Source organism: Balaenoptera borealis (assembly GCF_965194805.1).
Source record: "Balaenoptera borealis genome assembly, chromosome: 2".
Classification (NCBI taxonomy): domain Eukaryota; kingdom Metazoa; phylum Chordata; class Mammalia; order Artiodactyla; family Balaenopteridae; genus Balaenoptera; species Balaenoptera borealis.
This window is the reverse complement of record NC_138867.1, coordinates 32,700,819-32,727,296: the sequence shown is the minus strand read 5'-3', so window position 1 is coordinate 32,727,296 and position 26,478 is coordinate 32,700,819. Positions and strand designations below refer to the sequence as shown.

The 26,478-nt window shown below is 36.5% G+C and overlaps 1 protein-coding gene across 6 annotated transcripts in view; it reads left to right on the top strand.

The window, feature by feature from the left end:
* The window catches only part of NUP155 (nucleoporin 155), a 69,509-nt gene extending 58,746 nt beyond the window's left edge, over nt 1-10,763 (top strand). For 2 of the 6 annotated variants that reach the window (XM_082382190.1, XM_082382189.1), the window contains 7 exons: nt 3,174-3,303; nt 4,471-4,584; nt 5,266-5,386; nt 5,840-5,950; nt 8,247-8,383; nt 9,601-9,707; nt 10,347-10,763. In XM_082382190.1, the coding sequence (XP_082238316.1) occupies nt 3,174-3,303; nt 4,471-4,584; nt 5,266-5,386; nt 5,840-5,950; nt 8,247-8,383; nt 9,601-9,707; nt 10,347-10,485 (859 nt within the window). In that variant the 3' untranslated portion in view covers nt 10,486-10,763. Of the gene's footprint in view, nt 1-3,173; nt 3,304-4,470; nt 4,585-5,265; nt 5,387-5,839; nt 5,951-8,246; nt 8,384-9,600; nt 9,708-10,346 lie in introns of those variants that run through there. The other 4 variants (XM_082382191.1, XR_014241838.1, XM_082382193.1 and 1 more) reach the window with 4 other exon arrangements.
* Nucleotides 10,764-26,478: the final 15,715 nt, after the last annotated feature.

The window sequence follows — 26,478 nt, the reverse complement described above, 5'->3', positions numbered from 1 at the left end:
ACGAGGGAAGCCCAGTCATTTGGTTTTTATAAGTTCCCTTCATATACATCTTCTGTCACATATATCGAAGTGACTTTAATTTCTTTGTCTTTGATTTAATAAAAGGAAAGAAAAGGAATTTAAGCTAGTAAAGGCCTAAAAGGTAGTTTCTAGTAAAGGCCTCGGTCAATTCATAGTTTTCGTACAATTAAGAATTGAGAGGGAGACGCAAGAGAGAGGGGCTATGGGGATATAAATATACGTATAGCTGCTTCAGTTTGTTATACAGCAGAAACTAAAACAACAAAGCAATTATACTCCAATAAAGATGTTAAAAAAAAGGGGAAAAAAAAGTTCAAATGAAAAAAAAATTTGACAGCATTATTAGATATTTAATTCACTGTAGCTCTGTCTTAAGGTTATGTAATTCATTCCTTTATCCAGTGTTTGAATGCCTATTATTTTCTGTACTCAGAGGCACGTGTGGACTGTGCCCTTATCCAGGCCTTCAGTATCTCATTTCTGGATTACTCTTGTCATTTTTCTTAGTGCGTCCTAGATACCATTACTATACAAATCTTTGTAAGTCATTTCTGTCATGCTGCTCAATGCTTTCAGTGTTAGAGTGGCTCTTTTTTTTTTTTTTTTGGCCGCACCTTGCGGCTTGCAGGATACCAGTTCCCCAACCAAGGATCGAACCTGGGCCCCCTGCAGTGGAAGCGCAGAGTCCTAACCACTGGACCGCCAAGGAATTCCCTAGAGTGGCTCTTTTTATATATACATACACACACACACACACACACACTTATTTATTTATTTATTTTTGGCTGCGTTGGGTCTTTTTTACTGCACACAGGCTTTATCTAGTTGCGGCAAGCGGGGGCTGTTCTTTGTTGTGGTGCGTGGGCTTCTCATTGCGGTGGCTTCTCTTGTTGTGGAGCACAGGCTCTAGGCGCACGGGCTTCAGTAGTTGTGGCACACAGGCTCAGTAGTTGTGGCTTGCGGGCTCTAGAGTGCAGGCTCAGTAGTTGTGGTGCTCGGGCTTAGTTGCTCCGCGGCATGTGGGATCTTCCCAGACCAGGGCTCGAGCCCATTTCCCCTGCATTGGCAGGCGGATTCTTAACCACTGTGCCACCATGGAAGCCTCCTAGAGTGGCTCTTAATTGCCCTTTCATTAATATTTACTAACCTTGTTCCTTGTTATAACAGTTACTATATTCTTGTTATAAAATATTCAGAAATCCTCTAACTTTTAAGAACAGTGCCCATTGTCCGTATCTACTTCACACACAAACACATAACCTAATTTCCTCCTCATGTGAGAGACCCTATACGTCTTAGCAGCTCTCAGCTTACCATCTCTTTCCACAATAAAATCTTTTTCCGACTATTATGTTACTCTCTTTCTCACTACACTTTTTTTTTTAAATTTATTATTTATTTATTTATTTTTGGCTGCGTTGGGTCTTTGTTGCTGCGCGCGGGCTTTCTCTAGTTGCGGCGAGCGGGGTGATACTCTTCGTTGCGGTGTGCAGACTTCTCATTTCAGTGCCTTCTCTTGTTGTGGAGCACGGGCTCTAGGCACACAGGTTTCAGTAGTGCCTCACGGGCTCTAGAGCACAAGCTCAGTAGTTGTGGTGCACAGGCTTAGTTGCTCCGCGGCATGTGGGATCTTCCCGGACCAGGGCTCGAATCCCTGTCCCCTGCATTGGCAGGCGGATTCTTAACCACTGCGCCACCAGGGAAGCCCTCACGACACTCTTTTTACATATGTAGGCTGCACCAAGTAAGTTGGCGGCTATAGAATGTTCTACTTTAAATAATTTGAAAATATTACCCATGTTTAAAATGTTTGTTTCAAGTGGGTTTTTTTTAAGAGATGAGAGGGGAGGTAAAGGAAAGCCTTTTATAAGCAAAGCTCCTAAAGGTACAGAGTCCTTTATATTTGATCTTAAGAGATGGGCAGTGCTGTCATCCACACACGTACTTTGCAAGATAGGAGAAAGGAGTTAATCCTTTCTTTCTTTTGGTTTCTTTTTGGAAGGGGAAAACTTATAGGAGCCATAGCTATGTAGAAGGACAGTTTTCTAAGTAAGACCTTCTCTGAAAGTAAAAGAAAGCCAGTTTTTTCCTGATTCAGATTGGCATTAATGGAGATATCAAAAGTTTCATTTAATACTGGTTGATCTGAGGGGTTGCCAACAACTAAATGAGTTAGTATGTTTGTCTTTAATGCCAAGTTGCTTTATAATGTCAAAGAACCAGGTCTGATGGACTTAGGGGATTAGAAAGGACTGAAGACGGTAATCATGGAGGTGGATACATGCTTAGGGCTTTCTGACACCTGTCAGTCAATCAGCCAGCAAATAGATTTTGAGTACCAGTGATAATTCAAGGCATTGAGGAAGGGAGTAGTGAACAAGATAGACACCATCCCTGCTCCTAAGGAGCTCTCATTCTAGTGGGCAAAGACCATAGACAGACAAGTTCATATTCTATAAATACAGTGAACACAGGATATTACAGTAGAAAGTGCCTTGGGGAATGGGGAGCCGCTTTAGTTAAGATTGGTCAGAGAAGGCCTCAGACAAATTGTCATTAAAATTGATTCTCAGATGACAGGAAGAGGCAGCTATTAAAGAAATGGAGGAAGTGGTTTAAGCACAGAAGCTATGGTCTCTGAAGAGGCACTGCATGAGATTTAAGTTTATCATGTTTAGGGTACAAAAAAGAAAGCCAGTGGGGTTGGAAATGGTGAACAAGGGAGGAATGAGATGAGGTTGGAGGAGTAGGTAAAGGAGATTGGAGGGTCTTAAGAAAGCATGTGACATGATCTGATTTTTGTTTTTAAGAGGTCACTCTAGTTGCTGTGTGGAAAATGAAATGTAGTATTTGCCACATTAAGGTAGAGAAGTGAAGAATATGAGGAATAATAAAAAGTTTAATTTAATTTTAGAATAATCCAAGTTTTAATATACTGAAGTATTAAAATAGGAAGTTACTTTTTGGAGGTAAACATAAGTATTTATGTGTTGACTTAAATTGTGGATCTCTTTTATTAGAAATCCTCTAATTTTTCAAGTTTCAAATGGCCTTTTATGTTAATTTGGCATAATTCGTACCTCATAGCTGATATATATGTATATTGGATCCTTAAGAATTCACATGAATAAAAATAAGAATTTTCCCCCCAGCACAGAAATTTCACTTCAGCAGCGACTAGAGTACATTGCTCGTGCCATTCTTAGTGCCAAAAGTTCCACTGCCATTTCATCAATAGCTGCAGATGGTGAATTCCTTCATGAATTAGAAGAAAAAATGGAAGTAAGTGCTAACGACACTTAAGTCTTATCCACATTGATTAGTAGCCGCGTGTTAGTCCACTTCCTCTCTTCCCCTAGTAAATAATAGGTCTGTAGCAGTCAGTATTAATTTTAATCTCTTATGCCTTCTTTTTTTCTTTTCATATTTATATATAAATCTTTTAAAAGATTTTAATGATACAGCATTTGGGTCCTAGGACATTGCTGTAATCTAAAAGTTTTCTCTGTGGCATTTCTAGAGATTTATCCTAACTATTCTAACACCAAGCAGATTATGTCACATTCACCGTTTATTCTGGAGGCTAATAAGTAGATGTGTAGAGTGGGCTAAACTGCCTTTACTAAGAGACACAAAAATGTATAATGGTCCACATACAAAAGCTTATTTCTCATTCACAAAATCCAGAGTTGGTGTTCCTGATTGGCACGTGGCTTTCTTCTACTTGGTTGATGTCAGTTCCCAAGTTCTATTTTCTGGCTGTACCATTCCAATGGCCTTACCTTTTTCTTTGACCAAAGGGAGGAAGAGTGAAAAGAGCATGTAAGAAGCACATTCACTCTTAAAAAACCTCAACCCTGAAGTGGCATACTGTACTTCTGTTCACATTCCTTTGAAGAGAACATAGTCTTACGGCCATACTCCTAGCAGAGGAGGCCGGAAAGTAGAGGCTGGCCAGTTTGTCTGGCTCTAATCATGGGCGAAACATGTGTTGGTGAGTAGCAAAGGCTCTCTGTCACAGCACAGTCCCTGTGTAATCTTCTATGTTGTAATGAAAGGTTGCTAGTCTGTTATGAAAGAAGTCTTTATTTATACATTTTTTTAAATTCGGGTAGACTTGACATATAACAGTTGCTAAGGTATACAACATAATGATTAAATTTTTCTATGTATTGCAAAATGATCCCCACAGTAAGTCTAGTTAGCATCTGTCACCATAAATGATTACAACAATATTTATTTTCTTGTGATGAGGACTTTTTAAGACCTACTCTCTTAGCAACTTTCAAAATATGCAACACAGTATGATTAACTGTAGTCACTATGCTGTTATTTATATATTATTTTTATTTTAACAAACTTAAAGTCAGATACTAGGAGTCATTCCTTCAAGTACCTGGTGATTTATCATGAAGAACTTAAGATTTGATTTTTTTCTACGCAAACTAGGTTGCTAGGATCCAACTTCAGATACAAGAGACACTACAAAGGCAATATTCCCATCATTCTTCTGTACAGGATGCAATTTCTCAGCTGGACTCTGAGCTAATGGACATAACTAAGGTAATAAAAAAGCAAGTGAAACTCCTATAGTAGTCACCTATTATCTTGTTTCTTTTGCATTTTATTTTGTGTTTAAGATAAGCCATCTTTGGAAGCACATCACTGGGCTGACACATCACCACTGTGGTATCTCACTCTTAGAAAAAGCTATGTATCTCTTTCCAGGCCAATTTCTATCAAGAATCTATCAGCCTCACATGGGGCTTTGTTAAAACTCCTGCCACCTATTTTATGGCCTTGTTTCTTATCTTGAAAAAGTAATTTATCTTTGCCTAACTCTCCAAGCCTCTCCCACTCTGTGTACCCTTCTGAACAGTTTCTTTTTCAATTATTCATGGACATTTCTCTAAGTACCCTGAAGCACCGTTAGATTTGTCAGTATTTCCGTGATTTTTCAAACCTTAGTTTAGACAACACTAATTCTAAAAGAAATGTCATTGCAGTATCTTGCTATCAGCCAAGAAAAAAAAAGGCACACATATTGAAATCTGTTTAAATGTGTTTTCCATGCATTTACCATTCTTAATCTGGCATTACGACTACCTACATGTCATCACATCTTTGTATCATATTTTAGGAACTTTAGATAAAATCTTTGGTTACTTTTAACTTTCAGGGAGTTCTTCACTGTTAATTTCTGAATACTAATCTCTGGTTGGATGTTGGCATTTTCTCCTACAGCTTTATGGGGAATTTGCTGACCCATTTAAACTTGCAGAATGTAAACTTGCAATAATTCATTGTGCCGGTTATTCAGACCCTATACTGGTGCAGACACTTTGGCAAGATATCATAGAGAAAGGTAAGTGTTCATTTATAGGTGTATTAGCTGTACGTTATTTAGTGACTTAGTAGAAGAGTGAATGTAAGCTGCTAACGGTCATATATTTAGGGCTCATGAGAATTGTGTATACCTAAACAGAGAGAAGTAGAGGGTACTTGATATGGTGGAGGGCGATCCTGTAGAGAATGATCCCAGTAAATATTTGAGAGGACCCTCAGAAAAGATGTGTCATTTTTTGTGGTTTATACTGCTTAATAAGGGATTCTGAGACACTTAGCTTGGAATCTCATAACTAGTGCCCTGGTAAGTGGAAAGTATATCAGACAGTAACAGAAACACAGAATCTGCTCATTATATTAACGTGCGTACAAGTTCTAGTATTTTGTACCTTGAAACAGAATAAAATAGTCAATTTAAAATTTTCACAATAAAAACAGTTTGGGTTTCTAATGACATGTCTCTTTCTTACAGAACTGAATGAAAGTGTGACGTTGAGCTCCCCAGACAGGATGCATGCTCTTAGTCTCAAGATTGTGCTCCTTGGCAAGATGTATGCCGGCACACCTCGTTTCTTTCCTCTAGGTAAGCCATAACCTTAGCTACGGTCGTGGGGCTTTTATCTTTTTGTTTTGATGGTTTTCTTCATTGACATGGAAAAATAATGGTTTGTAGAGCAAAATCATTTTGTTGTTGCTATTTATTAGCTCTTCAGTTTAATTCTACCTCTCCAGAAAGAAACACCTCCAAAGAATAGCAGAATTTGTTGATGAATAGTTGGGTATGAAACTCTCTTTGCTTGACCTTCCAAGTTGATATATCTATCTTGGGATAGTCTGACTAACAGACCGTAGTGATTATATTATTGGTAACCCTATACACGCTTGAAGAGAAGGGAAAAATAGCTGATGTTTTTGTGCATGGATGATCTGTGATTGATTCAACTGCCCCCTATTATATTGGGGGCATATTTTTCTTTAAAATAGCAAGTAGTTGTGTTAAAAATGTAATTTTTGTGAACTCCTTTCTTAACCAGATATACTGACTATTTGTTATGTAGGACACTCTGTTATAAGCCATTTGCCAACCTATAATGTCTTCTTTGGTTGTAAAACGATAGACTCAACATAAATATATTCATACAGTAGAATGTTAAATAAGCACTTTGTGTTTTTGAAAAATGTTGAGAAACATGAAAACGCTTATAACATCAAATTGTTTTTAAAATATGAAGATCCAGACTTGTTTATAGACCTTCTCTGATTTAGGGTTTATTCCCTGGACATGGTAAGAAATAAAACTATTATAATCATACCCTTATTTCTTGTAAGTACAGTATTAAAAACTGCCATGCCAAAAAAACTGCCATGCCATTTCATTGATCAGGAAAATAAAGAGCAACTGTATATATATGTCTTATGAGTATGTGAAACCTGACAATTTTAATAGCAAAAAGGCCACATTGTACACAATCCCTTTTGAAGGTATTTCTGCTTTGACTTAAGATTTTTAATTGTTGAGCCCAATAAAATTTAGTGTAGAAGAGGCCTTCCTTTTTCTATCACTCTCTCACTGGCAAACAGGTTCCAGGGGGCTTCAAACTAGAACAAATTGAGTCTTTAGAATTTTTATTACCTTTCCACAATCTCTGTATGATAACTTGTAGGGGAGATGCAGGTTCAGTGGCACTTTTTTCAGTGACTCCTCTTGCCCATGGTTACTCACATTGGTCAGTCTCAGATTTTAGGTACCATAAATAAGAATTTGATTGTTACTGTTAAGATCTTATTTATGGGACTTCCCTGGTGGCACAGTGGTTAAGAATCCGCCTGCCAATGCACGGGACATGGGTTCGATCCCTGGTCTGGGAAGATGCCACATGCCGCGGAGCAACTAAGCCCGTGTGCCACAACTACTGAGCCTGCGCTCTAGAGCCCGCGAGCCACAACAAGAGAAGCCACTGCTATGAGAAGCCTGTGCACCGCAATGAAGAGCAGCCCCCGCTGGACGCAACTAGAGAAAGCCCACGCATAGCAACGAAGACCCAATGCAACCATAAATAAATAAATAAGTAGATAGATAGATAGATAGTTTAAAACAAAAAATCTTATTTACGATGTAACAGGTAGTAAAAAGTGAGAATGGGACCACTATTAGAATCATCAAAATGAATAACTTATGAATCTTATGAATATTACATTTAATATTTCTAAAATCTAGATGCAGTAAGCGCTTCTTTTCTGAAAAGCTGTTAAATTGAAGATATAGTATTTCAAGATATTAAATATTATCAGTGGGTCCTCTCCAATAGTGGAATTGTGAATGGTCTCTATTTTCTTGTTCTTTTGCTGTTTTCCAAATTCACTATAATAAGTTTTTTCTCTAATAGCTTTAAAGTGTGTAATTGAATGGTTTTAGCATATTTACAGAGTTGTGCAACCATCATCACAATTAAATTTAGACCATTTTCATCACCCCAAAAAAGAAATTATATCCACCTTCAGCCCTAGGCAACCACTGATCTACTTTCTATCTCTATAGGTTTGCCTATATTTTGGTATATGCCTTATTTTTTATTAAAAGAATTTTTTTAATTGTTTTTTAAAAGTTTTTCCTGTAGAAACTGTTCAATTATGAGTAAGGCCTACTTTTTAGTATCAAGAGTCAACAATTCTACAACAACAAAAAAATGTTAATTATATGAGGTGAAAGACATGTTAACTAACCTTATTGTGGAAAACATTTTGCAATATGTATGTGTATCAAATTATCACATTTATACCTTAAACTTAGACAGTGTTACATGTCAATTATATCTCAGTAACGCTGGGGGCAAAAAACAAGTTAACAATCCCAACTTCTGGTCCTTTTCTCTCCCCAGATTTTATTGTGCAGTTCTTAGAGCAGCAAGTTTGTACTTTGAACTGGGATGTGGGTTTTGTGATACAGACAATGAATGAAATTGGAGTGCCATTACCTAGACTACTGGAAGTATATGATCACTTGTTCAAGTCACGGGTAAGGAAAATATTAAATAAAATAAAATAATTTATTTAGTTAAATCAATTAACTTTCTAGATACAGGAGCGGAGTATTTTGCTTGTGTGTTTATAAGTATCTCATCTAATACAGTTGTATCAGAAATTTGCTTCATTGGTTAAGCAAATTATGCTTCAGACTTAAAACCAATAATGAGAGTTGCTTTGCGATATATCATGATAAAAATCAAATATTTTTTAATATTAATAAACATAATTATATATGCTTTACTTTTAGTGGAACAGGCTAAATACATGAAGAATTATCATTTACTTTAAAGGAACAAAATATCAGTGTATTTATTCACTGTATTCTCATCTAAAATATCAGTGCTTAAAGATCTTTCCACAAGAAAAGAAAATTTAACTATGTATGGTGACGGGTGGTAACTAGACTTACTATGGTGATCATTTTGCAGTGAATGCAAACAGTGAATCACTATATTGTACACCTGAAACTAACATGTTATATGTCAATTATACCTCAGTTTTTTTAAAATGATCTTTCTCACCATATTTAACCTTATTGGACTGTATATTTTGTAATTTTTATCCTGAGATCAAAAACCAAACAAAACCTGTTGAACTGGATTGCGTTTAATACTAGTCATGATTATAGTAGCATCGTCAAAACATTCATACAGTGCTTTACAAGGCACTTATATATCTCATTAAAACTCACAATGAGCCCATGATGGAAATGAGCAAGTAGTAGTATCCCCATCTTCTACTACATCTGACAAGGGCAGAGAGGTTAAATAACCTGCTCAAGTCACATGGCTAGTAATGATGAAGCCAGAACTAGAATTAAGATTCTCTGACTACTGATTTAGTCTCTTATTCACACTATCGGATTAAGTCTGCATAAGTTCAAAGTAAAAATGGTGTCACAGCCAATAGGAAGAGATGGATTTTCTTCTCTTACCTCAGGTTCCTAAACAGGAAATTTATATGCTCTACACAGTGGATCGATACATCAAATATTCTTCCTAAATAACATCACAATGAAGTTTTCAGTGCTATTCATTATTAACCATAATCAGATATATAATTTAGTAACCACATAATATTAAATGCTTATTTTAATATCAGTAAATTTTGCTTTGAACACTGATGACTATTTTAACTAACATAAATGATTAAAAAATCAGTTGACACAATTTGTCTTACAACTCAAGATGTATTTTTTCTTTATAGGATCCATTCTGGAACAGAATGAAGAAGCCACTGCACCTTTTGGATTGTATACATGTACTATTGACAAGATATGTTGAAAATCCTAGCCAAGTTTTAAATTGTGAGAGGTAAGTATGAATTAGATATACTTTATTATATACCAAAGGCTTTTAAATGCACCTAATAAATACCTGGGTAACAAATTTGGAGACAATGGGGCACGATATGGAAACTAAAAGAAGTATGGGAGATTTAAGCTCTTGTGCGTGTTTGCAATAACTATTTGAATGATACCAGTCAGTATTTATGAAAGGTTAGAGTTTTTTCCATTTTTCAACCCTTGTCCTGAAGTCTTTCTAAAGGTGACAGGATAAAATTAATGAATTACTCCTAAACTCCTTTCACTTTGAATTAGTGGCCTAGGAAGTTCAATTATTTATTTGTGATATTAATGGCCATTTCAAGATATATTTGTTTGAAAAGGCCAAATGAATGTAAATAATTTAATATTAATTTAAGGAGTCATCCCTTACTGCCTCCTTCTCATTATAATAATCTTCAAAAGGGAAATGGTGGTGATGTGGTAATCCACCTACCCCCTGAGTTTCCTTCTCTATTTTCATTTATTTGCCGTTTACTTAATCACATGATCCTTGCTCTCATGTGGGACTATAATGAGTAAGGTTAGCAGAAGTTGAAGGGAGGTCCTATAGGAGGAAATGTTTCTAAATATGTAGATGGTTGATCAGGTGTCTTTTTCATTACAGGAGGAGATTCACAAATCTCTGCCTGGATGCCGTTTGTGGTTATCTGGTTGAGCTCCAGTCTATGAGCTCCTCAGCAGCAGTACAGGCCATCACTGGGAATTTTAAATCTCTTCAGGCTAAACTAGAACGGCTTCATTAATTATTGTAATGTATTTTCATCCACGCATTTTGATCTGTAAAATAAAAGCTCAGCTGGGTCCAGATTTCAGGTGCTATAAATCTAAGAATTTAAGAATAATTTTAGTAGAAACGTGTTTTTAATAAGTGGCTGGTATCAGCAGACAGTACATTTGCAGGTGAATTCTTTTTTTACTACATAATACTATTTTGTTTTTTAATAATCAGGTTAAACAAATGAAATAAGATTATTTATGATTTTAACACAAAGATAAAAAAATAAAAAACTCTTATTTTGAATTTATAGTATTCATTTTCAAGTTAGTTCAAGTATCAAAACTTAAATAGGCTAGCTGAACAGGTCCAGTCCCATAATACTAGATTCTACAGCAGTTCCTAAATAGGCAAATAAACACTGTCTCTTTTTAAAAGTTATTTAGGTTTTGGGTTCAACCTTGGAAAGAAATTTCTTCCAACTACTGATTTGGTCAGTTACAATCCTTGTAATACACACCTGGTTGTTTTTTGAGCAAGTGATAAACTTGTAACTAATGTTCTATGTCTTAAAAACCTATGCAGGGAGATAACTGTTTTCCCTCAGTGTTCACCTAGCTCTTCTTTGGCCTGGGACTACTGATTCCTTTAAAGCAGTGGTTCTCAAAGTGTACGCACCAAACTATCACATCAGCATCATCTGGGAATTTGTTAGAAATTCAAATTCTCCAGCCCAGTCCCAAACCTACTGAACCCAAAACTTTGGGATGAGTCCCAGCACTCTGTTTTAATAAGCCCTTCAGGACATTCTGGTACATGTCAGGTTTGAGAACCATTGCATTAGAGGATACAACTAGTTTATGGATTGAGCTCCCTATCTGATTCCTCCTCCTCCCTCCCCCATCAATAACCACAACACACATTTCACCCAAGACACACCATATATGAAGCAAAATTGTTAGTAATATAGTTTTTAATCTTCAAAATTAGGATGACAAAACCAAGTGCCCCCAAGTCATGGCAACAGGGAGGGAGAAAAAAGTGGGAATGACCAGTTCTAACAAAAAAACAAGAACATGGACTCCTTTCCTCTTACCTTTTATGCTACCAAGAGTAATTACCTTCTACCTATTGTCACTAATGTATGTCTAACAATTTTCAAAATACATTTTGAAAATATTTTTCCTTCCACCTTTATTTTTTTCCCAAGACCATGGGTTGCCCTTTCCGTATTCTCTTAGAATTTAACTCCCTTTCTCCTATAATCTTCTAATTTATAATATTTAATAGAATGTCAAAGTACCACTCATTAGGTACCACTACCTCTCATGTTTTTCAGCTTTTCAGTTCCCTAAGTTTAGATTTTTTGAATATGTAAAGTGAATGTATGCTACACATTGTTAATTCTGTAAATTTAAAATTCTGTCATGTCTACTTAAAATGAAAGTCTTGCTTAAATGCTGTACTTAGCCACAACTCCAGTTCTGCTACATGTTTTTGTTTTAAGCACATTTACATATAAGCACATTAATATATATGTTAAGTATACTGAACTGAAAATAATGAAGCTACATCTTTCATTAGGGCTAATGTGGCTAAATGGTCCTTAAGAATCAGAAATCTGAACCCTGTTTCTTTCATTTACATAACATCTTTTGAGAGGGTTTAAGAATTCTAACCACACAGCAGATGTTTTCAGTATCCTTTGGAGGGTGGTAAGATTCCTAAGAGAAATTAAGATCCCCTCCTTCTTTTTAGTTGTCTAGAAGAGTGTTTCTAAAACTTTAACTTTCATAAGAATCACTTCGAAAACCTGTTAAAACAGATATTCCACCTTCAATGTGATGGTGAAACTGGTAAGTGGATCAGACTTGGAGTAGCATTGTTCTAGCACATTCATCCACTTCATATATACACTTTGTATTTGGTGTTCATTCAACACATTATTTCTTTATAGTGACTATTAAACATATGTAGGCAATGAGTAATAAGTGAAACATATGAAACAGTGCATTCATTGTAGGCAGTGAGGAGTCACTGAAAGTCTTGGTTTTGACATATATTTTAGACAGATCTTTTTAGTATGGCAAAATGTTTAGGAAAGAGAAAAATCTATTTTGAGTTAACTGTACAAGGTATGGGATATTGATCCTGAAATTCATGAAATGTATGTTCAGCATTTTAGTATAATATACCTGGACTTACTAGTGACTTGTTCATTGAAAACCTCTCTGCTAACCACATAAACTTCCTCCACTTAAATGTTTTATAGTTGATTTCATCTCAGGACTCACATATTACTCATTCTCTTCCTCAGGATGCTTCCCACCTCCATCTTTTTTCCTCTTATTCATGAGGGGGAAATTATGATAGTGATACAGTTGTATCAGGAAAATAAAGAAATAGAACATTGAATCTGAAGGTCTTGAAAGGCGCATGCTTCCTTTCATTTTCTATCAGTTTTTTCATTTAAATTCTCTTAAAAATAAAAAAATTTTGGAGAATATTTTTGAGTCTTCTAGTAAATCATTTAAACTCTGAAGTTTTATTTTCCTCATAAGGAAAGTTTCCTCATAAGGAAATTGAAGCTAAATGATAAGACTTTTTTTAATCCAAAAATTTGTAAGAACTAATGTAATCTATTTTTATTCAGTTTTGTTGTTCTGCTTCACATATTAGTTAAAATACTATTGTTTTTACTCTTTTTCATTTCAAATAAACATTTCTACTGCATTATGGCATGTTTGAAATTAAACATTTGTTTTAGAACCCAGCTATGCTTCTTGTATTTTGGCAGCTCCTATTAGCAGGAAGAATAACTCTTTTTAAGTTTAATCAGTTTGCCATGTGGGAACTAGGACTCTCATATCTGCAGCCCACAGCTGAGTGTCTACTTGTGTAATCAACATTTCCACTTGAATGACTGCCAAAGATCCTCATTCAAAATGTGACCAAATCTGCACTCATTCCTCTATCTCTCTGCCTTTTGCCTCCTCCTTTTCCTCCTCTATTTTCTACCTGTCTTTATCATCTAATTACTCAAATCAGAAATACAGGTCTCATCTGTAAATTCCTTCCCCTCCCTCCAAATCCAGTTAGTCACCAATTTCTAAGCAAGTCTATTTATTGATGAAGAAATATCTGTCCAATTACCTCACTATTTTAGTTTTTTAGAGTTTAATCAGGTACCCTGTTTCACTTGGATGCTTACAATGGTGTCTAAGTGGTTTTCCCGCCTCTAATTGGACCCCGTCTTCATTTTTTCCCTGCACTAAAGTCAGAGTTTTCTTTTAAAAATGTAAACCTAAATATATTATACCCCCACCTTTTCCTTCAGAAGAAATTTCAGATTCCTGGTGTGACGTACAAGGACTCCACTGAAGTTGACAAAAATAAAAATAACAAGAATCTCAAGTTAGTTTAAGCAAACGAAGAATTTATTGGCCCTCAAAACTAAGAAGTCCAAATATAGAGCTACTTCCACATGACTAGATCCAGAACCTCAATATCTTCACGGCTGTCTCTAGGTCAGTTCTGCTTTTCTTTCCATCTTTATTTTTTTGTCTTTCTACAGTTTGCTCCATAAGCCCTGGGAGAGTGCAGACAGTGTCAAGTTACTTCATTCTGTTTAATCTAACCCAGAGGTATATTCAACAGACAAGTCCCAGGAGGGGTGGTGATTGACCCAGCTTGAGTTATGGACTCAGTTTTGGGGTACAGAATCATTCCCAAACTCTACGTAACAGGAAAGAAGTGCTTTCCTAAAGAACCGGATGTTCGACACACATCAGTCCACTGTATCTGTCCACCTACCTTACTTACCACTAAATTCCTTGTGTTTTGATGAAAACTATAAAAGCGTAGATCCAAGAAACTCAATGAACCCAGAGTAGGAAAGACACAAAATCACACCTAAGCACAATATAATCAAATTCTCAGCAAACTAGGAATAAAAGAACTTCCTCAGCCTGATAAAAGACATCTATGAAAAAATGTACAGCTAACATTACACTTAATGGTGGAAGACTAAACACTTTTTCCTTAAAGTTGAGAATAAAATACAAGTGTTTCTATTCGACATAGGATTGGAGGTCCTGATCAGTGCAATTTGGCAAAGGAAATGAAACACGAATTGGAAAAGCAGAATTAGAGGTGTGCTTATTCACAAACAACATAATTATGTTAAAAATCCTATAGAATATACAGAAAATAGTAGAACTACTAAGTAGAACAAACTGCTAGAACTAATTAGTTTAGCAAGATCACAGGATATAACGTCAATGTATAAAAACCAATTGCATTTCAATATACTAGCAGCAAGTAATCAAAAAATTTTAAATACTGAAAATAGCATGAAAAACCATAAAATAAGGTTAATTTTAACCAAATATATATAAGACCTATACATTGGAAACTATAAGATAGTGCTGGAAGAAATTAAAGAAACCCTAAATGAGAAATATACAATACTCATGGATTGGAAAACTAAACTTATTAACCATGAATTCTCATCAAATGGATATATAGATTTGCTGCACTGTCAACCAGATTTCCAGTACACTTTCTTGTAGAAATTGACAAGCTGGTTCTAAAATTTATATGGAAATCAGAGGTCCTAGGATAGCCAAAACAGTTTTGAAAAAGAATAAAATTTGAGAATATACTCTGATTTCAAGATTTTGTTATAAATCTACAGTAATTGTGATAATGTGGCATTGGTATAAGGATATACACATCAATGGAACAAAGTAAGAGTACAGAAGTAGATGCACACATATATGGACAATGGATTTTCAACAAAGGTGGCAAGGTAATTCAGTAGGAGAAAGAACAGTCTTTTCAATAAATGGTGCAGGAACCATTGAATATCTACATGGAAATAAACCCTCAACCCTTACCTCATAACATATACAAAAATTACCTTAATATGCATCGCAGACCTAAATATAAAAGGTAAAATTATGAAACTAATGGAAGAAAACTGGAGAAGAAAAATCTTGTAACTTTAGGCAGAATTCTTAGGACAAAAAAAAAAAAAAACCCAAATCAGAAAAAGCTGATAAATTGAACTTTACTGTAATTTAAAACATCTGCTCTTCAAAAAAACACATTAAGAAAATGAAAAGCCAGGCCACAGACTGGAATAAATATTTGCAAACCACAGGTCTGATAAAACACTTGATCTCAATAAAGAGACAACCCCCACCCCCAAAAAAATAAATGAGGGCAAAACGATTTGGATACTTTACCCAAGAAAATATCTGAATGGCAAATAAGCCCACAAAAACATGCTCAACATTGTTACAAGGGAAATGTAATATAATAAAATGCCACTACACATCTACAAAAAGGGCTAGAATTTTAAAAGTTTGGCCATTGGCAAGGATGCAGAGTAACTGGAACTTGTACATGATTAGTAGGAATGCAAAACAGTATAGCCACTTCGGAAAACTGGCAGTTTCTGTTAAGGTTAACCATATAATCTTGTGACCCTGTAATCCTAGTTATTGCTCCAAATATTTACTCAAGAGAAATAAAAACTTAGGTCCACAGAAAAACTTGTACAAGAATGTTCATAACAGCTTTACTCATTAGAGCCAGAAACTGAAACAACCAAAATCTCCAACAACAGTTGAGTAAATAATAAATTGTAGTATAGTCATGCAATGAAGTACCATACCAGTATAAGCAACAATACGGTGTTCAGAGAGAGTTAAGTAGCAAAAAGAATATATGCAGTATGATTCCATTTACACAAAGTTCAAGAACAGACAATAACAAAAAAACTGCCCTGGATTGTTTAGATATGTATACATAGGTGGCAAAACCCTAAAGAAACCAAGTTATCATAAAAGTTGGTCTAATGGTTACTTCCAGAAAGTAGGGAGAGAGATGGCTGTGGGGAGAGAGGGGAACTTTGTGGGTATGGGATGTGCATGCCTTCTAGGAAGTTAATGTTCTTTCTTGACCTGGTTGGTAATGTGTCATAGATATTTACTCCATATTTTATAAATCTTACATATGTATTTTATATATACTTCTGTGTATATACTACATTTTACAATTAAATGAAAACAAACATTTGAATGAATTATTATGAATCATTTAGTCATTGTAAATAAAGCACTTAAACACGAGCTTTGGAGGTGCCTTCAAGATGGCGGAGGAATAAGACATGGAGATCACCTTCCTCCCCACAAATACATCAAAACTCCATCTACATGTGGAACAACTCCTACAGAACACCTACTGAACGCTGGCAGAAGACCTCAGACTTCCCAAAAGGAACAGATGCCCTCAGGCGACCTACACACAGAGGCGGGGCCAATTGAAAGCTGAACCCCGGGAGCTGCGCGAACAAAGAAGAGAAAGGGAAATCTCTCCCAGCAGCCTCAGGAGCAGCGGATTAAACCTCCACAATCAACTTGATGTACCCTGCAATTGTGGAATACCTGAATAGACAACAAATCATCCCAAAATTGAGGTGGTGGACTTTGGGAGCAACTGTAGACTTGGGGTTTGCTTTCTGCATCTAATTTGTTTCTGGTTTTATGTATCTCTTAGTTTAGTATTTAGAGTTAATTATCATCAGTAGATTTGTTTATTGATTTGGTTGCTCTCTTCCTTTTTATATATATATATTTTTTTTTCCTTTTTCTCTTTCTGTGAGTGTGTATGTGTATGCTTCTTTGTGTGATTTTGTCTGTATAGCTTTGCTTTTACCATTTGTCCTAGGGCTCTGACTGTCCATTTTTCTTTTTAGTATAGTTTTTAGTGCTTGTTATCATTGGTGGATTTGTTTTTTGGTGTGGTTGCTCTCTTCTTTCTTTCACTCTTTCTTTTTTTTAAAATACTTTTTTATTTTTTTAATTTTAGTAATTTTTTTAATTTTAATAACTTTATTTTTAATTTTCTTTCTTTCTGTCTTTTTCTCCCTTTTCTTCTGAGCTGTGTGGCTGACAGGGTCTTGGTGCTCTGGCTGGGTGTCAGGCCTGAGCCTCTAAGGTGAGAGAGCCGAGTTCAGGACATTGGTCCGCCAGAGACCTCCCGGCCCCATGTAATATCAAACGGCAAAAGCTCTCCCAGAGATCTCCATCTCAACGCTAAACCCAGCTCCACTGAATGACCAGCAAGCTACAGTGCTGGATACCATATGTCAAACAACTAGCAAAACAGGAACACAACCCACCCATTAGCAGAGAGGCTGCCTAAAATCATAATAAGATCATTGACACCCCAAAACACACCACGGGATGTGGTCCTGCCCACCAGAAAGACAAGATCCAGCCTCATCCACCAGAACACAGGCACCAGTCCCCTCCACCAGGAAGCCTACACAACCCACTGAACCAACATTACCCACTGGGAGCAGACAACAAAAACAACAGGAACAATGAACCTGCACCCTGTGAAAAGGAGACCCCCAAACACAGTAAGTTAAGCAAAATGAGAAGACAGAGAAATACACAGCAGATGAAGGAACAAGGTAAAAACCCACCAGACCAAACAAATGAAGAGGAAATAGGCAGTTTACCTGAAAAAGAATTGAGAGTAATGATAGTAAAGATGATCCAAAATCTTGGAAGTAGAATGGAGAAAATACAAGAAACATTTAACAAGGACCTAGAACTAAAGAGGAAACAAACAACGATGAACAACACAATAAATGAAATTAAGAATTCTCTAGAAGGAATCAGTAGCAGAATAACTGAGGCAGAAGAACTGATAAGTGACCTGGAAGATAAAATAGTGGAAATAACTACCACAGAACAGAATAAAGAAAAAAGAATGAAAAAAATTGAGGATGGGGCTTCCCTGGTGGCACAGTGGTTAAGAATCCACCTGCCAATGCAGGGGACACAGGTTCGTGCCCTGGCCCGGGAAGATCCCACATGCCACGGAGCAACTAAGTCCGTGTACCACAGCTACCGAGCCTGTGTTCTACAGCCCGCAAGCCACAAATACTGAGCCTGCATGCCACAACTACTGAAGCCCGTGCGCCTAGAGCCCGTGCTCTGCGATAAGAGAAGCCACCACAATGAGAAGCCATGCACTGCAATGAAGAGTAACCCCCGCTCGCTGCAACTAGAGAAAGCCCATGTGCAGCAACAAAGACGCAACACAGCCAAAAATAAATAAAAAAATAAAATAATTAAAAAGAAAAAAAAGAATTGAGGACAATCTCAGAGACATCTGGGACAATATTAAAGGCACCAACATTCGAATTATAGGGGTCCCAGAAGACGAAGAGGAAAATAAAGGGACTGAGAAAATATTGAAGAGATTATAGTTGAAAACATCCCTAATATGGGTAAGGAAATTGTCAATCAAGTCCAGGAAGCACAGAGAGTCCCATACAGGATAAATCCAAGGAGAAACACACCAAGACACATAGTAATCAAACTATCAAAAATTAAATACAAAGAAAAAATATTAAACGCAGCAAGGGAAAAGCAACAACATACAAGGGAATCCCCATAAGGTTAACAGCTGATCTTTCAGCAGAAACTCTGCAAACCAGAACGGAGTGGCAGGACATATTTAAAGTGATGAAAGGGAAAAACCTACAACCAAGATTACTCTACCCATCAAGAATCTCATTCAGATTGCACAGAGAAATTAAAACATTTACAGACAAGCAAAAGCTAAGAGAATTCAGCACCACCAAACCAGTTTCACAAATATGCTAAAGGAACTTCTCTAGGCATGAAACACAAGAGAAGGAAAAGACTTACAAAAACAAACCCAAAACAATTAAGAAAATGGTAATAGGAACATACATTTTGATAACTACCTAAAATGTAAATGGATTAAATGCTCCAACCAAAAGACATAGACTGGCTGAATGGATACAAAAACAAGACCCATATATATGCTGTCTACAAGAGACCCATTTCAGACCTAGGGACACATACAGACTGAAAGTGAGGGGATGGAAAAAGATATTCCATGCAAATGGAAATCAAAAGATAGCTGGAGTAGCAATTCTCATATCAGACAAAATAGACTTTAAAATAAAGACAGTTACAAGAGACAAAGAAGGACACTACATAATGATCAAGGGATCAATCCAAGAAGAAGATATAACAATTGTAAATATTTATGCACCCAACATAGGAGCACCTCAATACATAAGGCAAATGTCAACAGCCATAAAAGGGGAAATCAACAGTAACACAATCATAGTAGAGGACTTTAACACCCCACTTTCACCAATGGACAGATCATCCAAAATGAAAATAAATAAGGAAACACAAGCTTTAAATGATACATTAAACAAGATGGACTTAATTGATATTTATAGGACATTCCATTCAAAAACAACAGAACACACTTTCTTCTCAAGTGCTCATGGAACATTCTCCAGGATAGATCATATCTTGGGTCACAAATCAAGCCTTGGTAAATTTAAGAAAATTGAAATCATATCAAGTATCTTTTCCGTCCACAACGTTATGAGACTATATATCAATTACAGGAAAAAAATCTGTAAAAAATACAAAGACATGGAGGCTAAACAATATGCTACTAAATAACCAAGATATCACTGAAGTAATCAAAGAGGAAATCAAAAAATACCTAGAAACAAATGACAATGAAAACACGACGACCCAAAACCTATGGGATACAGCAAAAGCAGTTCTAAGAGGGAAGTTTGTAGCAAAACAATCCTACCTCAAGAAACAAGAAACATCTCAAATAAACACCCTAACCTTACACCTAAAGCAATTAGAGAAAGAAGAACAAAAAAACCCCAAAGTTAGCAGAAGGAAAGAAATCATAAAGATCAGATCAGAAATAAATGAAAAAGAAATGAAGGAAACAATAGCGAAGATCAATAAAACTAAAAGCTGGTTCTTTGAGAAGATAAACAAAATTGATAAACCATTAGCAAGAATCATCAAGAAAAAAAAGAAGACTGAAATCAGTAGAATTATAAATGAAAAAAGGGGAAGTAACAACTGACACTGCAGAAATACACAGGATCATGAGAGATCACTACAAGCAACTATATGCCAATAAAATGGACAACCTGGAAGAAATGGACAAATTCTTAGAAAAGCACAACTTTCAGAGACTGAACCAGGAAGAAACAGAAAATATAAACAGACCAATCACAAGCACTGAAATTGAGACTGTGACTAAAAATCTTCCAGCAAACAAAAACCCAGGACCAGATGGCTTCACAGGCAAATTCTATCAAACATTTAGAGAAGAGCTAACACCTATCTTTCTCAAACTCTTCCAAAATGTAGCAGAGGAAGGAACACTCCCCAACTCATTCTACAAGGCCACCATCATCCTGATACCAAAACCAGACAAAGATGTCACAAAAAAAGAAAACTACAGGCCAATATCACTGATGAACATAGATGCAAAAATCTTCAACAAAATACTAGCAAACAAAATCCAACAGCACATTAAAAGGATCATACACCATGATCAAGTGGGGTTAATCCCAGGAATGCAAGGAATCTTCAATATACGCAAAGCAATCAACGTGATAAACCGTATTAACAAATTGAAGGAGGAAAACCATATGATCATCTCAATAGATGCAGAAAAAGCTTTCAACAAAATTCAACACCCATTTATGATAAAAACCCTCCAGAAAGTAGGCATAGAGGGAACTTACCTCAACATAATAAAGGCCATATATGACAAACCCACAGCCAACATCGTCCTCAATGGTGAAAAACTGAAACCATTTCCACTAAGTTCAGGAGCAAGACAAGGTTGCCCACTCTCACCAGTATTGTTCAACATAGTTTTGGAAGTTTTAGCCACAACAATCAGAGAAGAAAAAGAAATAAAAGGAATCCAAATTGGAAAAGAAGAAGTCAAACTGTCACTGTTTGCAGATGACATGATACTATATACATACAAAATCCTAAAGAGGCTACCAGAAAACTACTAGAGCTAATCAATGAATTTGGTAAAGTAGCAAGATACAAAATTAATGCACAGAAATCTCTTGCATTTCTATACACTAATGATGAAAAATCTGAAAGATAAATTAAGGAAACACTCCCATTTACCATTGCAACAAAAAGAATAAAATACCTAGGAATAAACCTACCTAAGGAGACAAAAGCCCTGTATGCAGAAAACTATAAGACACTGATGAAAGAAATTAAAGATGATACAAATAGATGGAGAGATATACCATGTTCTTGGATTGGAAGGATCAATATTGTGAAAATGACTATACTACCCAAAGCAATCTACAGATTCAATGCCATCCCTATCAAACTACTACTGGCATTTTTCACAGAAGGAGAACAAAAAATTTCACAATTTATATGGAAACACAAAAGACCCCGAATAGCCAAAGCAATCTTGAGAAAGAAAAACGGAGCTGGAGGAATCAAGCTCCCTGACTTCAGACTATACTACAAAGCTACAGTAATGAAGAGAGTATGGTACTGGCACAAAAACAGAAATATAGATCAATGGAACAGGATAGAAAGCCTAGAGATAAACCCACACATGTATGGTCACCTTATCTTTGATAAAGGAGGCAAGAATATACAGTGGAGAAAAGACAGCCTCCTCAATAAGTGGTGCTGGGAAAACTGGACAGCTACATGTAAAAGAATGAAATTAGGACACCTCCTAACACCATACACAAAAATAAACTGAAAATGGATTAAAGACCTAAATGTAAGGCCAGACACTATAAAACTCTTAGAGGAAAACATAGGCAGAACACTCCATGGCATAAATCACAGCAAGATCCTTTTTGACCCACCTTCTAGAGAAATAAAAACAAAAATAAACAAATGGGACCTAATGAAACCTAAAAGCTTTTGCACAGCAAAGGAAACCATAAACAAGATGAAAAGACCACCCTCAGAATGGGAGAAAATATTTGCAAACAAAGCAACTGAGACAGAATTAGTCTCCAAAATATACAAGCAGCTCATGCAACTCAATATCAAAAAAACAAACAACCCAATCCAAAAATGGGCAGAAGACCTAAATAGACATTTCTCCATAGAAGATATACAGATTGCCAACAAACACATGAAAGGATGCTCAACATCACTAACCATTAGAGAAATGCAAATCAAAACTACAATGAGGTATCACCTCACACTGGTCAGAATGGCCATCATCAAAAACTCTACAAACAGTAAATGCTGGAGAGGGTGTGGAGAAAAGGGAACCCTTTTGCACTGTTGGTGGGAATGTAAATTGATACAGCCACTATGGAGAACAGTATGGAGGTTCCTTAAAAAAGTAAAAATAAAACTACCATATGACCCAGCAATCCCACTACTGTGCATATACCCTGAGAAAACCATAATTCAAAAAGAGTCATGCCAAAGTGAGAGAGTGGCATGGACATATATACACTACCAAATGTAAAATAGATAGCTAGTAGGAAGCAGCCACATAGCACAGGGACATCAACTCATTGTTTTGTGACCACCTAGTTGGGTGGGATAGGGAGGGTGGGAGGGAGATGCAAGAGGGAGTACATATGGGCATGTATGTTTATGTATAGCTGATTCACTTTATTATAAAGCAGAAACTAACACACCATTGTAAAGCAATTATACCCCAATAAAGATGTTAAAAAAAAAAGAGTCATGTACCACAATGTTCATTGCAGCTCTATTTACAATAACCAGGACATGGAAGCAACCTAAGTGTCCATTGACAGATGAATGGATAAAGAAGATATGGCACATATATACAATGGAATATTACTCAGCCATAAAAAGAAACAAAACTGAGTTATTTGTAGTGAGGTGGATGAACCTAGAGACTGTCATGCAGAGTGAAGTAAGTCAGAAAGAGAAAAACAAATACCGTATACTAACACATATATATGGAATCAAAAAAAAAAAAAGAAAAAGTTTCTGAAGAACCGAGGGGCAGGAGAGGAATAAAGACACAGACATAGAGAACGGACTTGAGGACACGGGGAGGGAGAAGGGTAAGCTGGGATGAAGTGAGAGAATGGCATGGACATATATACACTACCAAATGTAAAATAGATAGCTAGTGGGAAGCAGCCGCATAGCACAGGGAGATCAGCTTGGTGCTTTGTGACCACCTAGAGGGGTGGGACAGGGAGGGTGGGAGGGAGATGCAAGAGGGAGGAGATATGGGGATATATGTATATGTATAGCTGATTCACTTTGTTATACAGCAGAAACTAACACACCATTGTAAAGCAATTATACTCCAATAAAGATGTTAAAAAAACAACAACACACAAGCTTTTTAAGGACAAGGACTGTCTTATTCTCCTCTGTATCTATTTCTCAGCCTAACAAATGGTCTACATTGTAGTAGGAACCTCACCAAATTTTTGCTGAATTGAATTAATACATATTTTATAATAAAAAATAACTTTACATGATAACTTTAGAATTAATAATGTACTGGGTCAGATTAATGGAGACTATATCCATGTGATTATGTCACTTCTGAGAAGCGACTTAAATACACATTAATTCCTAAATTCTATGTGTTTAAAAGCAATGTCCAGACCAGGACAACACAATCTTTTATAAGTCATAAGAATTTTGCAAATCAAATCAAAGTACCCATTGTTTTCACATATTGTCACAGTTAACGTTTTGCCAGTGTATTTGTTCTCTTGTATAATTCATATCCTGAAGAAAAAGGACTAGAGTCCATCCATTCTGACACCATTTTTAGTGAACACAATAATTCAGATGCTAGCAATTGTAATAAGATACACACAAAAAGAATTCTATAAACTTCATAATGTAAAAGGATAAATATAAGTAAAAGTCTCAAAATAATTCCACGTGAAGGTAACAGGATTACATATCTTGAAAAACCAAGTGAATCAAAAACACAATGTGATAAGAAAATAAGAGGGCTAGCAACATCGTAGGGTAAATTGACTACAATGTATTTCCACACTCCAGTAATAAAAAATAGTTTATAGTGAAAGTAATGACATGCCTAATGATAGGAAACATTAAATATTTCATTTAGTCTCAAATGCCATCAATTAATCATTTTTTAATATACTACCAAGAAGGAAAAAATATTGCCAATCAAACTGACATAATGGACTCATCACTTAGAATTTTTATTTTATGTTTATTGAGAGATCTTTAGATTTATAAAATAGAGTTTTATGTCATTTTTGCACATTCATAGAAAAGAAAATAGAAGCTAAATAAATCAGTTAACGTATTCCTAAAATGATTTTACACTGACAGACTAACTTTTGGGGTGGGACGTCACTCTTTTTTTAAAAATTTTTTATTGAAATATAGTTGATTTATAATGTTGTGTTAGTTTCAGGTGTACAGCAAAGTGATTCAGTTATACATATACATATATATTCTTTTTTAGATTCTTTTCCACTATCAGACCAAGTCTTCTGAATTATATTTGGACTCACTGATGGGATAGGCAATCCGCCAGGACCCTGTGTTTCCTATGCCCTTGCAGGATATGCCAAGAATGCAAAACCCAGACTGCTCTTTATCCGGGCCATTTCTGAGGGTTTTTGCTGAGGTGATGTCCCAAACAACGAGCTGGCCCTACTTGCCACTCACTATAAAAGCAGGAAATCCTCCAGCTCAACATTCCTCTCCTGCAACACAACCCTCTTCATCCATCTAGGCACCTGTGCTGCCCCTGTGGGAACTAGGAGTCGCGGGGAACCTCACGAATATCATACTGACACTTTGCCTACTGCTCTTGCCTTAAGAAATAAAGTCCTTTCTCTCTAACCACAGGAGTCTGATGTTTTCTGCCAGCATCCATGAAAAACAGTAACAGGAGAGCTTGTTAGCTTGTGAGTAGGGTAAAATCCCAATCTTCACAAACCCTGAAAATAACAATTTATGACCATCAAAAATGGTGATGAGGCATTTCTTACAAGTGTTTTACTCAGACTTGTAGTTGCCAAGGGGAAGGCGGGGTGGGAGAGGGATGGAGTGGGAGTTTGGGATCAGCAGATGCAAACTAATATATACAGGATGGATAAATAACAAGGTCCTACTGTATAGCACAGGGAACCATATTCAATATCCTATGATAATAATGGAAAAGAATATGAAAAAGAATATATATATACATATATTCCTGAGGAAAAAAAGTGTTCTACTAATGACTCAGGAATTTCCTGCCAAGCTGCTGACAGCCATTTTGCAGATTTTGACATGCATACAACGGCAATTACCGCCACCTGGCTGACAACTGTTGTAAAACTCATCCCAGTTTGCGATGTTGAAATGGGAAGTGCATCTTAGAATGGATACAGTACTTGGTATAATGGATAGTTTTTGTTTATTCATGACCCGTTCTTCAGCTTCCTGATTAGCAACCTGATTTGGGGTACCTAATTATAAGGGAACTTGGTATAATGAATTTTTTAAAAATAAATTTATTTATTTATTTATTGGCCGCTTTGGGTCTTTGCTGCTGCGCGCGGGCTTTCTTTAGTTGTGGCGAGCAGGGGCTACTCTTCATTGTGGTGCGTGGGCTTCTCATTGCAGTGGCTTCTCTTGTTGTGGAGCACAGGCTCTAGGCGCACAGGCTTCAGTAGTTGTGGCACACGGGCTCAGTAGTTGTGGCTCACAGGCTCTAGAGTGCCGGCTCAGTAGTTGTGGCACACGGGCTTAGTTGCTCCGCGGCATGTGGGATCTTCCTGGACCAGGGCTCGAACCCATGTCCCTTGCCTTGGCAGGCGGATTCTTAACCACTGCACCACCAGGGAAGTCTGGTATAATGAATTTTAAAATCTATCCATTCATTTTCTCTTTCACCTTCCTAACAGGAACCCAGTTTCATTAGATTATCTTCCCTTCCCCTGCATAAACCAGAGTAGGTCCTCACAGGTAAAAGCCAATACAGCCTACCCATCTTCACACAGTGTTTGTGTCTCATGAAACCTGAGACACATTATATCCAGGGCATGTGATTCAATCTAGGTGAATGAGATGTGAGGGGAGATGGGCTTATGGGAAAGACACTTCTTCACTCTTCTGATAAATCTATCAAAAGGATTGTTCTCTTT